A 16,916-nucleotide genomic window follows, 5' to 3' on the forward strand; every position below is an offset into this window, starting at 1 on the left:
GAGTTCAAGTCTTGCCTCTGAAATGTTTTGGTGGGGTGACCTGGCAAGTTAGCGAAGTTCTCAGTGACCTCTGACCCCTCTAAAACTTGAAGTTCTGCAAAGCGAGCTGACCTGTATCATTGAGGCAATGTCCTCATCTCAGGCGCCCTTCACCAAGGGAAATCACATCCTTGTCTCGTATCCAGTGTACTGACCTAGGCCCCGGGCGTTCCTGGACAAAAATGGAAGAGCTGCTTCCCCCAGGAGCTTACGTCCCCCTGGAGGAGACGCCATTTGCATTTATACAAAAGAAATTATGCAAAATTATACAAAAGCAATGCAGAGAACCGCTGTTATGCAGCTTATGGCAGCTGGAACCAAGAAGGACGAGCCAAAATTATCATTGAGGGCACAAATGCTGACCGTTGCAGATTGGACAGTGGGTGGGCGACTAGGGCTGCGATCAGAATTCTGCTCAGGGGCTCTGAGAACACAGCTGGACCAGAGAGGGAGGGAGGCAGTGCCATGGAGGGGATTGGGGACTGGGGGAGGCAGGGCCACTTATCCCTGGGCAGGCCTTAACTTCATCCCCCCCACCATGCTCCTAGCTGCCCATGCTTTGACTTTCTTCTTCACTTTGGTCAGGCTAAGACCTGGAACTCGGACCACCTTCCTTCTCCATTTCCTGGGCGGGTCACAGTCCCCTTTCTTCAATGGCTGGAGGAGCTGGGGCTCCCGATCGGGATGCTCCCCACCTCCTCTGCCTCCGCGGACACCGCCACCTTAACCCCTCCCTTTCTTTCAGATTTGCTAAGCCAGCGGCTCTACTGGGTGGACTCCAAACTGCATCAGCTCTCCAGCATCGACTTCAATGGGGGCAACCGCAAGGTCCTCATCTTCTCTGTGGACACTCTGAGCCACCCCTTCGGGATTGCAGTGTTTGAAGTAAGCTGGCCTCAGAGCACTGAGAGGGGCCTGAGAACAGGGGAGGTCAGAACGGGGAAAGATCCAAGAACAGGGGGTGCCAGAGCTGGGAGGTGGCTTAGAACAGGGACTGTCAGAGCCAAGGACCAAGAAAAGCCCGTCTTATATTCCATAGTTTATTAGTGAGCCTGTGAAATGCAGTTGACTTAAATATGGCTATGTTATGGGCTATGTTAAGAATGTTGGGACGTACCGGGCTCCTTCTCTCCTGGACCACAGATACTTGTGTCATAAAGCAGGCAAGCTGTCGTCTCTTGGAGCAGTCAGGTGTACCAAGAAGCAGACCTGGGAGACACTAGAAACAAATACAGGATGATTTCCCTGTATGAGGAAGGGGGGAGAACACCTCATCATCTGGGAGAAGCAGAAAAGGCCTCTCCCAGAAGGGGACCCTCAAGTGAAGCCAGATCCCGAGGGGAGGGAGAGCAAGGCAGGTCTCGTAGGCAGCTTCCCAAAGAATCTTCAGTCCCCCTCTGTGACCCCCCGGGAGGCGTTAGAAAATAGGCCCGAGACCCTCGGCCTGTGTCCATCCCTCCAGTAAGGCACCTGCCGGCCTTTGGCTCAGCCGTCCCGGCAGGCAGATTTTGTGGAATCTATAAAACAGCCAGGAAACAGCCTTCCCGGGAAGGGCTAAAGAACCACAAAGTAGCAGTCCTTGTATTCCATTTTATTTATATTGTTAAACCTTTCCCATAACCTCTGGCTTGGGCTGCGCTCAGAGTTTCGCAGCTGCCTGCGAGGCAACAGCAAGGACTTTGACCTGTTGGCCTGGAAGGCCCCCCGAAGCCCCTTCCAGCTCCACCAGGTCCATAGGTGTCCGTGCCTTTTTAAATCTAAGGCTCGACATCCTGCCACCCTGCTAACTACCGAGGGCATCCACCAGTGGGGGCCTCGAGGCATCGCCCGGGGCCAGCGTGTAAACGCAGCTGGAAGAACGGTCCTGTCTCAGCTCAGGGTCAGGAAATGGTGCTTCTGCCCACGGCAAAATGAACTGATTGGAGAATCATAGTGTGGAGGAGAGGAGAGGGAGAGAGGATCAAAGGCTACCAAATGTTCAGGCTTAGAAAGGGTTTATCCACATGGTCTGGTTTGATCCTCGGCAGATCTGTGAGGTGGGTACGGTGGATATCATCCTCTCGTTTTTACAAAATAATGATCAGTCGCCCCTGTGCTCCCAAGCCTGCCAGCACCGTGGCTGCCTTATTCTGCATGTAATGGTCACCATCCTTCCTAAACGTGTCCCCCAGAACTTGACACAGCACCCCAGGTGGGATCTGGGCAGGGCACAGTGGCGCCCATCATCACCCCCTAGTTCTAAATCCAGGGCCTTCACTTCGCCAGCTGCCACATCCCCAGCTCCCACATCATTTCCCTCTCTGCCCCCGCGAGGCTTGCTTGGTTGTGCCCAGGAAGGCTTATCATTTATGTGGATTTGATTTTACATCCTGTAACTTTGGTGGAATTATTGTTTTAATTAATTTTGAGTTAACTCTCTGGGATTTTCTAAGTGGAACATTATATCATCTATAAAAAGCCATCATTTTGTTTCTTCTGGTAACTGACTTTTGGATGATAGAGTCTAGAATTTGCTAAAAATCTTTGCAGATTCTTCTCTCCTTCCCCCCAAACATCAGGGCATCCACCCTTTTCCAGTCGTGCTGCCCATTTCCTGCCCACCATGATGGTTCGGTTCGTGTGGGAGAAATCCTCTCAGTCCCTTTGGGTTGGGCCGGGTGACGTGGGCTCCCAAAGAACGACTAGCTATATTCCCTAGACGCTCCCCGTCTATCTGGGGTATCAGCTTCCCTTCCGCCATTTTCCTATTGTCCTTTCCAGTCCAAAGAGTCTTCTCGGTGGCAGAGAATACTGGGAGAAAAAGAACAAAAGAAATAGAAAATTGAGGCTTCTTTCCTCAGTCCACCATCATCGTCTGGGTCATTATTGTTCTTGGAGAACAAACAGCTGCCTCCTCTCCAGAGAGTCGGACTACCGGCTCTTTGGGAAGAAACCGAGACGAGTCACACGTCTCCTGGGCTTTCATTGGGTCTTTTTATTTATCTCCTCACTGTTGTATTTTTCGTCCCACCAACCTCCTAACACAAAGGTCAAGCTGTCTCTTGTTCATTTTTGCTTTTATGTTGAAACCCTCCTTTCTTTTAAAAAAAATGTTTATTCTGAACGAGTCCCTTTCTCCCCTTCCCAGCGAGCCATCCTTTGTCATAAAGAATAAATAGAGGAGGAAAAAAGGAGAATAATTCAGCAAAATTAACAACCACTCTATTGCCTTGATTCTGCAAGTAAAAAGGGAGAGAGTTGCATTTGCTCAGCACTTCTTTGGGCTAAAGCTCACACAGACTCAGGCTGCTGTTCTACCCATTTACATGATTGGAATCATGGTTATGTTGTTTCCAGGTTATTTTTTTCCACTTTGCCTCAGTTCAGATAAGTCTTCCCATTCATTACCCCACTGCCTATGGACAGAGCCTATGGTAGTGTCATAGTGCACAGGGCACTTCAGATCTGCCTCCAGACACCTATTAGCTATGACCCTGGGTGAGTCATTTCACTTCTGTCTGCCTCAGTTTCCTCATCTGTAAAATGGGGCTCACACAGCATCTAATTCACAGGGTAGATAGGAGAATCAAATAGAATCCCGTTTGTGTCTTACACTGGGTAGAAACTTAAGCAATGCTTCCCTGTCCAAATGATTTCACGGTCCAGCCCATCACCCCATCCTAGACCCAGGCACTTTGCTCAGGAGTCATGAGTCCACCCCCCAAATTTGGCGGAGGACAAAGCTGAGGGCCCAAAGAAGGAACTTAAACATTGATTAAGCCCCACCAAGTGCCAGCCTCCATGCCAACTGCTGGGCAGTAGAAAGGCAGCAAAAGGCTCTTGAGGATCTCCCAGGAGAGTTAGTGACTGGCAGAAGGGGCTGGGGGGCTCTGGGGGAGCTCGGGTGGAGTCCCCTCATGTCCTCCTCCCATGTCTCCCAGGACAAGGTGTTCTGGACAGACCTGGAAAACGAAGCCATCTTCAGCGCCAACCGACTGAACGGCCTCGAAATCTCCGTGCTGGCCGAGAACCTCAACAACCCTCACGACATCGTCATCTTCCATGAACTGAAACAGCCGAAAGGTAGGCGGTGACTCCCCGGGGAGGTGCTCGCCCGTACCCCTCCCCCTGGCCTCGGGCTCCCGCTTAGCTGCTCAGCCTCGGCTTAGAGCTAGGAGATGGATTGGTTTCCTTTTTGAATTTACGTAAATCTCTCAGCTGACACATCTGCAAAATGGGTACAGCAAGCCTTCCCACACCCGCCCCTGGGACTCTCCTGAGTCAAACGAGAGCCCCACGGAGATGGGAGAGATGTTCTAAAGGTGCCAGAGCTTCTCCACCCCAGGGAGGGCTGATCCCCACATCCTTGTGCAGTGATGACTTAGATGATTTCCGCTTCCTCTGGGCAGCTGTAATCAGGGCATGCTTCGGGATCTTTCTTGTAGATCAATGTTTTGGGGGTGTTTTTTTTGGTTTTGTTATTAAAGCTTTTTATTTTCAAAATATTCACTCCCTTGCAAATCCTTGTGTTCCCAATTGTTCCCCCCTTCTCCTAGACGGCAAGTGAGCCAATACATGTTAAACATGGGCAAGAAATAGGGGATCAGTATTTTGAAGGGCATTTCTGTCCTCGATTTTTGGAGGCACTTAGGTCATTGAGCCCGCTCTGGGGAAGAAGGGGATTGTGGGAACTGTCTCACTTCTGCTCCGTGCTAGAGGGAACCAGGCCCAATCTTTGAGGGGAACAATAGGGGTGGTGGGGGAAGTCTCTGGACTCCCGCCTGACAGGAAGTGGACATCCCTAACACAGTCCTCACAGAGAATGGGCCTCTTGGATGGGAGCGGCTTTCGCCTCCTGCAGAGCCTGGGTGGCCCACTGGTGGGCGTGGACTAGTGGGAGTTCTTGGAACAATGAATTAAGCCAGATCACCTCAGAGGTCCAGCCCAGCTCAGAGATAATAAGCAGCATTTATACAGAACATCAGGATTCACAAAGCAATGGGATATGGGTTCTCCTCTGAGCCCCAGGAGACCGGTACTATTACTGTCCCTATTTCTCAGATGAGAAAACTGAGGCAGACAGAGCTGCATGAGCCACTGAGGGCCACATGGTAAGAGCCTGAGGCCGTGTCCTGTCTCCAGGCTACTGGAACAGACCCCTTTTGTGCGGCTTCTGAAGTCCCCAAAACTCTGTGACTCTGTAGGAACCAGAGTCCTGAGCTTGGAGCTGGGCCGCCTTCCTGACCCCGGTCCCCACCTTCTCAAGGGGGCTGCGAGAAGGGTCTCCTCTGGTCTGGGAATCCCCCCTCTGAGCTGCCACCCCACTCTCTCTCCTCCTCAGCTCCTGATGCCTGTGAACAGAGCTTCCAGCCCAATGGCGGCTGTGAATACCTGTGCCTTCCTGCCCCCCAGATCTCCATCCACTCCCCCAAGTACACCTGTGCCTGCCCCGACTCCATGTGGCTAGGCCCGGATATGAAGAGGTGCTATCGAGGTAAGGGGAGGGAGTGGGGCAGGGATTCTTGGTCCTGGGCCTCCTGTCCCCTTCCCCATCTGTGCCCCCCACTTACTGGGGGTCTGAGGGGAGAGGTCGTCAGTGGGCGGATCTGCCATCAGGACGGATGTCCGGAGGTGGGAGAGGGAAGGTCCCGTCTGCGGAACAGCCAGTAGCCTGGTAGCTGCAGAATGTGTGAAGGGGAGAAACAAAGCACATATTAAGTTCCTACTGTGTACGGGGCATTTTATAAGTATTATCTCATTTGGCCAACTGTACTCAGAGGATGGATAAAGTTCCATAAAGATGGAGCAAGCCTTTGAGTTCCAAGACAGAGTGTTTCTATTCTATACTGCTCACATTTGTCCTTGGTTTGAAGTCAAATGAATAAAAAGGCATTCATTGAACGCCTACTGTGTACCATCCTCTTAGTATCATATGATCCTGAAGTTAGATGTAGGTTTTCTGATGAAGAAACTGAGGCAAAGGGAGGTTAATTGTCTTGTCAATGGTGACAAAAGTATAAATGGCCAGAATCGCCTGAGTGTCCAGAGAATTAAGAAATTGGGTGAAGCTGCTTGAAAAGCTCCTTTCCAGAAGTTCTGGTGACCTACTGTGACCCCGAGGAAGGGGTGGTGATAGGGAAGAGGCAGAGGGGCAGACGGCAAGATGCTAGGAGTAGAGAGATGGTCCAGGAAGCACAGCTCGGGACTGGCCAATACAGTGATCTAGGTTGGCTTGTGTAAGACTGCCATTCATTCATTCATATTTCAAGTGATTTATTAGCCAATCAGCACTGCTTAGATGCCTACTGTATGCCCTGCATAATGTTAGCCCCACACTCTGGTCAGCAAGGCTAGGCTGAGCTTCAGTGGTTCCCACAGCCAGGGAGAGGAGAGGCTGACCTTTGCCCTTCCCCCCATAGCCCCTCCATCTACCTCAACAACATCGCCCTCCACCGCCACGAGGACCCCAGGCACAAGTCTCAGCCCTGGCCCCGTCTCCCTGCCAGGCCACACAAGGAATCAGAGCTCTGGAGACACCTGGCTGGGTGTGGGGACGGCCCCCAGTGAGCCCACCATTAGCGCATCTTCACCGGGGGTTCCCACGCCAGGAAACAGCAACCATTCACAGCATTGTAAGAATTTCTGCTCCTCTGTTTTGGATGGGGAAGGGGGAGAAGAGCACGCCAGTGGGAAGTGGGGGGGAGATGGACTAGCTGGTGCATGGCCAAGCCTGGCCTGCAGGGGGCCACCAGGTCCTACCTTAGGGAGAAGAGCAGGGGTACAGTGGGAAGCCTCCCGCCATTGCCACCAGAAGATGAGACTGGGGCCCAGCTGTACCCCTGTGGGTGTGATCTCAGGCAAAGCCCATCCCTGCTCCGGGCCTCAGTCTTCTTATCTGGAAATGGAAGGGTCAGGGCCCCCATAGGAGCCGCCCAGCCTCCTCCTGCTCTGACATCTTGGGCTCAGTGGCCTTTCTGGCCAGGAGCTTCTGAGTTGTTAATAATAAGAATGGCTCACATTCCCATGAGTCTCTGGGCACCCTACCTGGTGCTTATCATGTTCCCTCATGAAGCCTCAGAAGGGGGAAGGGAAGGTGGCCTTTACCCTCAGTTTGTAGGTGAGAAGACGGGCTCAGAGACATTAAGTGACTTATTGAAGTCACACAGCCAGTGAACCTTTGAGATAGGTGAACCCAGTGAACCTGGGCCTCTTGAGTCCATTGATCTCATATGTTCCCAATCCTAAGGCCCCTCCCAGCCCTGACACTCCCCACCCGGATGGCTGGATGTAAGGGCCCTTTAAATGGGCGGACACAGTGCATCGGGATTGAGGCCCAGAAGTAATTTCTGTGGATATTAGGACTGCCCTTGGGCGGGATCCTGGCCATATTGAGATAGTTTTGTAATGGGTGACTCTCTCGCTGATTGGCTGTGTGTGTGACCTCACAGGCCCTATATAAGCCCACTGCAGGCAGCAACCGCCCTCTTTAACCTCCTGCTGTTCACCCTGGCTCCTAGCCTGGGTGGCCAAGCCAAGATGGGTAGCCGAAAGAGGTAAGGGTTTTGGGAGTGAACACGTGGGTCTTCTGACCAGGTGTTCACTCGGGAACCAACAAGTCAGGGCATCAGTCAGGGCATTATGTGAGTAGGTATAATAAAGGCTTTTAAGATTACACGTGGTTGTTCTTGAGTGCGCTACCGGTTATTAAGCTATAGATTCAAGAGATTGTGGCCAGAGACCTTAGAAGGCCTCAGAGGAGGCGAGCCGGGTAGAGCTCACACTGCAAAGGACAGTGGTCAAAGGTGCTCTGGTGGGTCTAGGACAGACTAGTAATTGTAACTGCCAGGAGAGCACATTACAGCTGGAAGCCGCAGAAGCTCGCCCACACAGCCTTCACCCCAGGGTGCCCGCCTGACTTCCTGTAAAAGTTATCCCCCAGATATTCGTCCCTATTCCCCCTGCCTGCCCAGACCTTGGCCCGGCCCCCAGATGGAAATAATTAAATTCAGAGCTTATTAAAATGTTAGGCACAGTAATTGTCACCATTTGAAATGTCCTGTCTCATTAGCTAGTGAATGTCTTTTTAATTGAGTTACCTGCCAGGGGGAATTCATTTAAGAGGATAAGCTCTCTTGGAAATCATTTTCCACGCACCGCTGACCCCGTCCACAGCTGTGGAGGAGGGACCGGGAAGGTGCTAGTCTGATGAGGCTCCGTTTATCTCTGGGAACCCCCTTCCAGTTCTGCCCCAATGCCTTCACCCCAGGCGTCTTGATGTGGGAGGACTCTAGCAGCCCCCTGCCTGGCTTTTATCGGTGTTCCTCTGGCTACAGAGAAAAGCGTGGCAGCCGCGCTCCCAGGTTACACTTCACTGGGTCTGTTTTGCACGACTTCATATGCATAACATTTCTTGCCTTCTCAATAGGTGAGCGAAGGGATTAAGGAAGGGGGAGAATTTGGAACTAAAAATAAAAATAAATAAAACTTGCAGAACCTGGGAGTCCTGCAGACTTTGTATTGTTACCCCATACCCTGGAGAGGCAGACCCCCCCCCCCCGCTTTCCCCAAGAGAGGCAGCTGAGCACTGGGATCGCTTGTTATTCGTGTCCGGCAAGGCATTCCCCTCTCTGAACCTCAGTTTATTTATCTATAAAATTATAATAATAGGTTTACCACCTACTTCCTTGGGTTATTGTCGGGATGTACTTTATGGATCTTTAATATGTTATACACATGAGTTATTCACAGACAGTCATAGAATTTCAAATTAGAAAGGAGCGTGGAGGTCTTCTGGTCCAACTCCTCCATTTTACAATTGAGAAAACTGAGGCCCAAGGGAGGGGAAGTGACTAGCTAACAATCAGCAGAGCCTAGATTATGATAATTATTATAATTACTTCCATTTTTAAGAGATCTAGGATCTTTTGAAAACATACCCATCGATTACCTGTCATCGGAGGGAGGGAGTGGAGGGAGGGAGGGGATAATTTGGAAAAATGAATAAATAAAAAAAAAAAGAAAAGAAAAAGAAAACATACCCATCTTTTTCTGGTTTGTCCTTGCCAGGTTTGAGGATCAGAAATATATTTGCTTCCTAGAAACAACGAAATAAGATGGCTTTTTCTATTTTTGAGAAAATGATATAATATAGGGATTATTCTTTTAGTTTTCCATAGAATTCTCTTGTGTAATACAAGATGACTTAACTTGCTATTCCTTAATAGCTTGTTCATTTTCTCCTGAGATTGGAAGGTCTATTTTTGCCGTGTTAATTTGAGTGTTGCATCCTTTTGTAAATATTTTTTATATTCTCTATAAATTTATTCTCTATTGATTTTATATGATCTTTCTTTTGCTAGCATTTTTTTTGTATGAAGTTATATTTTAGCTGGTGGCATAAAATCCACTAATGCATATTGGCAAATTTTCTGTAATTTATAATCTGAGAGTAATGTCTGGGGCCTTAAGGGAACAAGTGATTTGCTCACGTAGCCAGATTTGTCACGTAGCCAGAATCTGTCAGAGATGAGTCTTAAATCCAAGTTTAACTTATTCCAAGGCTGATTGATTGTTCTTCTACCAGTTTTCATTCTTTCTGGAGATTCTGTCAAGATCCTGCTCTTTCTGGTTTGGTCATTGAATTCTCCTTTTGCTTTTGAGAAAATTTGTCGATCTTATTGGCCTTTTCTAATGACTGATTTTTGTTTTCTTCATCAATCCAATTAACCTTTTATCTTTATTTTATTGATTTGCCTTTTACTGTAATGATTCCCTGTTTGGTACTTGTTATTACTGTTTACTTTGTTCCTTTTCTAATTTATGTAATAGTTAACTCCACTCCTAAATATTCTTTTCCCTTTCTGTTTTAATAAGTATGGAGTACGGAAATTTGCTTCTGAGTACTATTTTGGCTACATCCTTTAAATTTGAATAAGTAGCATTTATGTTGTCATCTTTAATATTATTTATTATTGTTTGCATTATTTGTTGAACAAATAATATTTTTTTCAGTTTGCATACGAGCCAGAATTTTTAAGAGCCATTTCCTTGTTAATTACTGTCTTCATTGCTTTATAATCTATGAACAGTGTTTACAATGTCCGCCCTTTCGAGTTTAAAATGCACAGAACAGACCCTCTATTGATACATACTGTGATCTCCATATCTGAGTTAATAGTTTCGTGAACTGTTGGAATGAAAAAATATCCCTTAGGTCCCCGAGCCCTGTTGCCCGCAGGGCTTGTCTTGGGCAGCGGACCCCTCCCTCATTCACATGCTCTCCACTTGCCAAAGCAGAGCCCAGGCCACCCCAGAATAGGAGAGACTGGAGGGAAGCCGGTGTAGACCCCTCCTCAAGGATATTCTTAACAGAGACCCCGCCACCATCATGACTGATCCCTGCAGCCTTTCTGCCTGCCTCCTCCCAGGCTGACCGGGATGTTCTCTCTCCCCAGTCTCTGGGCTACAAGGGAGCTGCTCATCTCTTTAAGCTCCTTTTTGGAAGGGTGAGCTTTCCGGGAAGCGTGAGTCAGGTATTTAGCCTGAAGCTTATTGGCTCACAGTGGGACCTTCTTTGGGGCTCCTGTTGGGGAGCCAGTGTGCTTAGAGGAGGAGACAGCAGAGCTTTGATAGTGAAAACGGACAGAACAGCTTTTGAAACAGGGAAGCAGGGGCAGCCAGGTGGTGCAGTGGTCAGAACACCGGCCCCGAATTCAAATCCAGCCTCAGAATTTGACACTTATTAGTTGTATGACCCCAAACAAATCTCTTAACCCCAACTGCTTTGCCAAATGAAAAGAATAAAGAACCAGATCCTCCTCCTCCAAAAAAATTAGATATCCCCCAAGGGGAAAGTTGAGGGCTGTAAACATCTATAAACCAGAGATTGTAGAGGTAGCTGACCTGTCCCAGTCACATAGCAGCTGCAGGATTTGAACCCAGGCCCGCTTTTGAACCCAGAGCATAGTGAGGTTGGCGACCATTCTAGCCAAACGTTCATGCATCCCTGGGTGTGTTGAGCACAATACCACAGGCCGCTAGGTAGCGCCATAGGGCACAGAGCCCCGGGCCTCACTGGCCTGGGATACTTTGTAGCTGTGCCTTCCCAGTCCAACCCCTCCCAGTCCCAGGCCTTCCCAGTCCCAGGCCTTCCCAGTCCCAGGCCCTCCCAGTCCCTGGCCTTCCCAATCCCTGGCCCTCCCAGTCCAGGCCTTCCCAATCCCAGGCCCTTCCAAGCCAGGCCTTCCCAGTCCAGGCCCTCCCAGTCCCAGGCCTTCCCAATCCCAGGCCCTCCCAGTCCCAGACTTTCCCAGTCCAGGCCCTCCCACTCTCAGACCCACCAGCCAGTTTTCTCTCTTCTGTCACCTTGGAGTCAGGAGAGGGCTTACTGTGTGTTTCTGCATCTTGCAGATGGGACCATGGGAGGCAAGCTGGTCTCCACGGCCACGGCCGCCGTCATTGGCATCATCGTCCCTGTGGGTGAGTGCTCCCTCCTGGTCCTTTGGGTTGGGAGGGAAAAGGAGCTGTTGCCTCTGGGCCTGAGTGGGGGGGGACGGGGAGAATAGGCCCCACCCTTCGTGCCTCCCCTTCATCCTAAGTTTGAGGGGCTCCCTAGTCCTGGAGAGAGCACCGTTCCTATTGGGCGACCTTTTGCTGCCCAATTGGGCTATGGACACTTGGCAGAGGGGCCGGCCTTTCTCTAAGATGAGAGGGAAGGATCTGGGGGACCCCCCCAACATCAACTTAACCCTGATGGTGTGGATAGACTTCTGGAGGAGGTGGGGGGTTCTGGGCTCAGGCCACATGGAGAGGACCCTGTCCGGCTCTGGCCACCATATCTCAGGAGGGACATGGACAGAACCTGCGCCTGTTCAGAGAAGGGAGACGGGGGCAGCAAGAGCAAAGCCAGGGGGATGAGGCAGACAAACTGGGCAGGGCGAGCAGAGAGAGCCTTGGCTAAGTGGGAGGCGGAACCTGGGCAGCCCCTGGAAGAAGTGAGCAGGGCGGGGTCCTCGGCAGACCCTTGCCTTAAGAAAGGGGTTTGGGGTGCAGGAATGGGACTTTGGGGGATGGACAGGAACAAAGAAAGGGACAGGGAGACCAAGTAGATTGTCAGTTGATAAGCATTGGTAGAGTGCACACTGTGCTAAGCGTCAGGAATAGGAACAAAGGCAGAAAGACAGATCTGCCCTCAAAGAGCCACCCCCCTCAACTCTGTCCAACAGGGAAGGGGCAAACAAACAAATAGATAGAAACCTGGCCCACAGCAGCATCAGCAGGGAGGAGTCAGCCCCATTGGGAAAGGCGGCCTATGGAGGGGACAGTTTTGCTGGGATTTGAAGTGACAGAAAAATCACCAAATTAGGAGATGTTGAGTGGGGGGAAGGGCTGGGGCTCTGGACCAAGCAGGATTTTAATTTGGTTCTGGAGGTTCTTGAAGAGGGGAATAACAGGAGAAAGCAGCTGGATAGAGGCCGGGCTGAGGCGGAGAGAGCCCGGGGGTGGGGAGACCCGGCAGCAGCTCTTAAGGGTTAGGAGAGGAGCAGCTGAGCTGGCAGGGAGCAGCAGAAGGAGGCAAACTCAAGCGAAGTTGAGGTGGAATGAGAGGATTTGGCCAAAGATTACCTCTGGGTGGGATGAGGGACAGTGCCCGGGTAGCACTAGGATCAGGTGGCTGGGAGCAAGGACCGGGAGAAGGATGGTTCTGTTTTAGACTTCTGGATGCTGAGGTGCCAAAGGGCATCCACATATTCAGGGACAGACGCCCCCAAGGAGTTGGCAAGGCCTTGCTCTGGAGGACAATTAAGAATCACAAGAGGAAGTTACAGGGAGCCTAAGGAAAGATCCCTTGCCGGTCTCAAGCTGCCCCATTATGGGGTGGGCACCTCATAGGAAATGAGATCTGTAAGCAGAGGTCCGATGGCCCCTTGCAGGGAATGTGCTAGGGGTCTAGCTCTCTTCTGAGTCTAAAAAGCTCTGAGCCTGGGCCAAGGTGGGAGCCCCTCAGAGTGCCCAGGCTGACGCGTCCCCTCTCCATCATCCGCATACGTGCAGGGGTCATCGCCTTGCTGGGCATGAGCGGCTACCTGATCTGGAGGAACTGGAAGAGGAAGAACACAAAAAGTATGAACTTTGACAACCCTGTGTACAGGAAGACGACGGAGGAAGAAGATGAAGATGAGATCCACATCGGGAGGACGGCGCAGATTGGGCACGTCTACCCTGCTGTGAGTGTCCTTGGGGAGCAACAGCGGAAGAAGGGTCCTCTCTCGTGGGTCCGGCGTCCTCCTTCCCTCTTCCTCCTGCCCTTATTCCTTCCTTCCCCTCACTTAGCTTTTTCCCTGTCTCTGTCTCCCTCCTTCTCTTTGTTCCTTCTTTCCCTTTTCCTCCCCTTTTCTCTCTCCCACTTCTCTCCCTTCTCTCCCCTTTTCTTTTTTTCTCTTTTTCTTCTCATTTCCTCCTCCTCTCCTATTCCCCTCTTTCTCACTCTCCTCCCCTGTTTTCTCTTCTTCCTGTTCCTTCCTCTTTTCTTCTCTTCCCCTTCTGCTTTGACTCCCTCCCATTTTTTGTTTTTCCCCCCTTTCTCCTTTTCCCTCTCCCATCTCTCTGTCCCTCCTTCTCTCTCCTTTTCCCTCTTTTTCTTACCCTCCTTCTGCGCTTCTTCCTCTTCCTTCTATCTTCCCCTTCTGCTTTGACTCCCTTCCTCCCATTTTCTCTCTCTTCCTCCACTTTTCCACTTCTCATTGACTAATTATTAGGAAGTTTTTCTTTGTCACAGAATCACCAAATTTGAGAATTGAAAGGGAGGTCAGTAGCCACTAGTCTGACGCGGCCCCCCAAAGAGCCCCCATAACAATACAAATGAATGAATTCAAGAAAGATTGATTCTGTGCTTACTATATGCTGAGCACGGGGGATGCAGCATGAAGGGCAGGTGGTCCCTGTTCTCAGAAAGACACACATCTGGAAAGTTTCTGCTGCTGCGAGTCAGTCAGAAAGATCCCGTGGTCCTCAGAGAGTAGCAGCTAAGCAGGGATCCAGCCCCTTCGTTGTGGCAAGAATCCATTCTGAGATTGGATCATTAGAAGGTGACGAGGGCTTTGGTGTGTTTGCCAAGGGCTCTGGTCCCTGGAGAGGGCCTGAGTTGTGTTCCCCAAACTTTGCTCCCCCGGGCTATTGGACTATGAAGTCTGTACTGGAAGCCTCCCCGGGGCAGGAGTCCAGCACCTCTCGAGGCAGCCCAAGGCCTCTTTGGAGCGGCTTCTTTCCCCCATCAGCAGCCTTCTTGTTCCTGGTTCTACCCTTTGGGTATAGAAGGAGATTTTTTCCTTCTCCCGAGCCAAACGTTTGAGAGAGACTTGAAATCCGCAGCGTCTCTCTTCTCAATCTTCTCTCCTCCATGCCCTCCATGCTCACCATGCCCAGGTCTTTCGAGGTGCCATAGGTAGTCACCAGGCCTTTGGTGCCCCAGTTGCCCTCTCTTGTTGAACTTCAGTTTGACCAATATTGACCCTTTAACAACCACAATTTGGATTCTATCACACATCGTTTCAAAGCCACCTAATAGAGAACTTATAGCTAAAACCTCTTCATTTTTCCCAACATGGGGAGCCCAGAACTGGATGCAGCAACCTAACCGGGCTTGAAGACAGTGACTCAACTACTTCCTTCCTTTTAAATGCGAGGCGGTCTAAGGTCAAATGATGGCTTGTATCTGTCTCCCCCCACTGAGCAATCCACTAAAACCCCCTGGTTTTCTTTCAGATATTGTCTAGGTGGACCTCTCCCATTTTGTATGCATGAGTTATTTTAAGATTTATTTTAGTTATTTTAGAACTTTGAATGTATCATGGACCATTTTTATCTTATTAGAATTTGGCCCATCATTAACATTTTATTATTAGCTTAACAACTATCACCAATGTAGTGATTTATTTTGCCTGACCATACCTCTTATACAAAGGAGGGATTTTAATTCAGGCTGGGCTCTAACCTTTTGAAAATGATTTAAACTCTGCTTCTGTTGACCACCATATTAACCATGAAGAGAAGGAGCCTGTGCCTTCTATGGAACCGGTAAAAATATTGTCATCAGCAAAAATATTGAAAGTCACATGACATGGGAATGCTTCACTGGAGACCTCTTCCTACCCAGGTGATTCTAACCCATCAGTGACCACATTTGGGTCCCATCTCCAACCAGTTCCTGTAATGTTCTGTTGTCTCTCAATTGTAATCCTTCTCTGGGAGGAGGTTTCTTTTCTGTAAATCCTTTTCTCTGGGAACAGGTTTCTTGGGAGGCTTCTGGAGCCTCCAGCCAGAGCGAAGGTAGAATCTCGAATCCTCTTCTTCCTGAATCCTGGCTCAGAATCTCCTTCAGCTTCCCTGAAGTTCTCCTGGGAAATCTTGTCCTTAAGCCAATCCAGACTGTCTCTTTCCAGACTGTCTTCTCCCTTTTATCCTCCCAGACAATGGGCTTGTGGTACTCCAAGGGCTTGTGGAAACTACTTAAAACCAAAGAACTTGCTCCTTTTAAAGGTATCAATTCCTTTAAAGATGTGAACTAAAGATGTGAACCCTGAGCTAGAGAATTGTTAAGTACGGACTTAGCACCTAGTAAGAACCTAACAAGTTCCAAATATAAAACATAAGAATGGCACGAGAAGCTCTTTCAAGTACAGGTAGACTGTATCTATATCGTTTTCCAGGCTCCCGTGTGTAATGGGCCAGCCTGGCGGGACCTGCTCCTGTCGGATTTTGGGCAGGGTAATTCCCATGCCTGAGAATGAGCCTCGGTTACTTCACCTGTGAAATGAGAGGGCGGGAGTGACGGAGCCGCAATCTTCTAAGGAAAGACTGGCTCACGCTCTGCCTTGCTTTGTCTCCCCAGCGGGTGGCCTTGAGCCTTGAAGACGATGGATTGCCATGATGACCAGCACCCCTCCGTGCCTGATGGGATCGAACACATGCACTGGACTCTTTCTGGACGCTGGATGGACGGGCGGACGGATGCGTTTCTTCGCCTGGGGTTTCGCTTGTGTGTGTGTCAGTGAGAGAGCAAGGATGTGTGTCTGTGAGTGTTTGGGATTCTTTTTTAAAATTTATGTTGCGGAAAGGTAACCACAAAGTTATAATGAACTGCAGACATCCAAAGGATGTGAGAGTTTTGTATGTATAATGTTTTATACGCGTCTTACCTGGCTGCACTACCCATAAGGAAGAGCAGAGCAGCCCCTGCTGAGCAACTAACGTGATGGATGGAACCAGACCCGGCCCGGCAGGACAGGAGCTGGCTCACCGTTTTAAAATTATATTTATAGAGGGTGTTTAGGGGGGTTTTGTAAATAAAATGAAGACGCTTTGTGGCTATCCATCAACATAAGTTAAAAAAAAACAAGCCCCTTCATGTCCTCCCTGCTCCCCAACACCCCGTCTAGAATATTTATTAACATATTTCACAGAAAAGAGCTGTAAATAATTTAGAGAGGTGAGAGTATTTATTTTGGGGTATGTGTGGCTTGCTGTGTAGAGACCGTGGGGGGAGGGGAGTCAGAAGAAGTGGACCTTTATGGACGTTGAACGCTGAAATGCAGAATCTTGTTTCAAAGCCCCAAGGCCACCTCACTCAATGAGGAGGGTCTGGGATGGATTCAAAGGCAGTTCTGGAAAGGAGGCTGACACCCTGAGTGACTTGGATGCTGGAGAGAGGAGCGGGAGGGTCCTCTTTGCTTCCGCTCCTTCTCCAGGAGGCAAAGTGGGCCGGCGCCCCATCACGGCTGACAAGACGCGCCGGGAGAACCTTCCTGGGAGGGGAATCTCTTCCTAAGGCCAGTGTGCTCATTGTGTTCCGTGCCAGAAATACCGGACAGAACCTAAATGAGGCTTGATTTGTGCATCTG

General features: G+C 49.9%; 1 protein-coding gene across 7 annotated transcripts in view; it reads left to right on the forward strand.

The window, feature by feature from the left end:
• Positions 1-16,501, forward strand: part of LRP8 (LDL receptor related protein 8) — a 95,301-nt gene extending 78,800 nt beyond the window's left edge. For all 7 annotated transcript variants that reach the window (XM_074265889.1, XM_074265894.1, XM_074265892.1 and 4 more), the window contains 7 exons: positions 785-924; positions 3,960-4,101; positions 5,360-5,512; positions 6,438-6,650; positions 11,428-11,496; positions 13,072-13,244; positions 15,908-16,501. In XM_074265889.1, the coding sequence (XP_074121990.1) occupies positions 785-924; positions 3,960-4,101; positions 5,360-5,512; positions 6,438-6,650; positions 11,428-11,496; positions 13,072-13,244; positions 15,908-15,946 (929 nt within the window). In that variant the 3' untranslated portion in view covers positions 15,947-16,501. The remainder of the gene's footprint in view (positions 1-784; positions 925-3,959; positions 4,102-5,359; positions 5,513-6,437; positions 6,651-11,427; positions 11,497-13,071; positions 13,245-15,907) is intronic.
• Positions 16,502-16,916: the final 415 nt, after the last annotated feature.

This window comes from Sminthopsis crassicaudata, chromosome 4 (genome assembly GCF_048593235.1).
Source record: "Sminthopsis crassicaudata isolate SCR6 chromosome 4, ASM4859323v1, whole genome shotgun sequence".
In the NCBI taxonomy this organism is placed as follows: domain Eukaryota; kingdom Metazoa; phylum Chordata; class Mammalia; order Dasyuromorphia; family Dasyuridae; genus Sminthopsis; species Sminthopsis crassicaudata.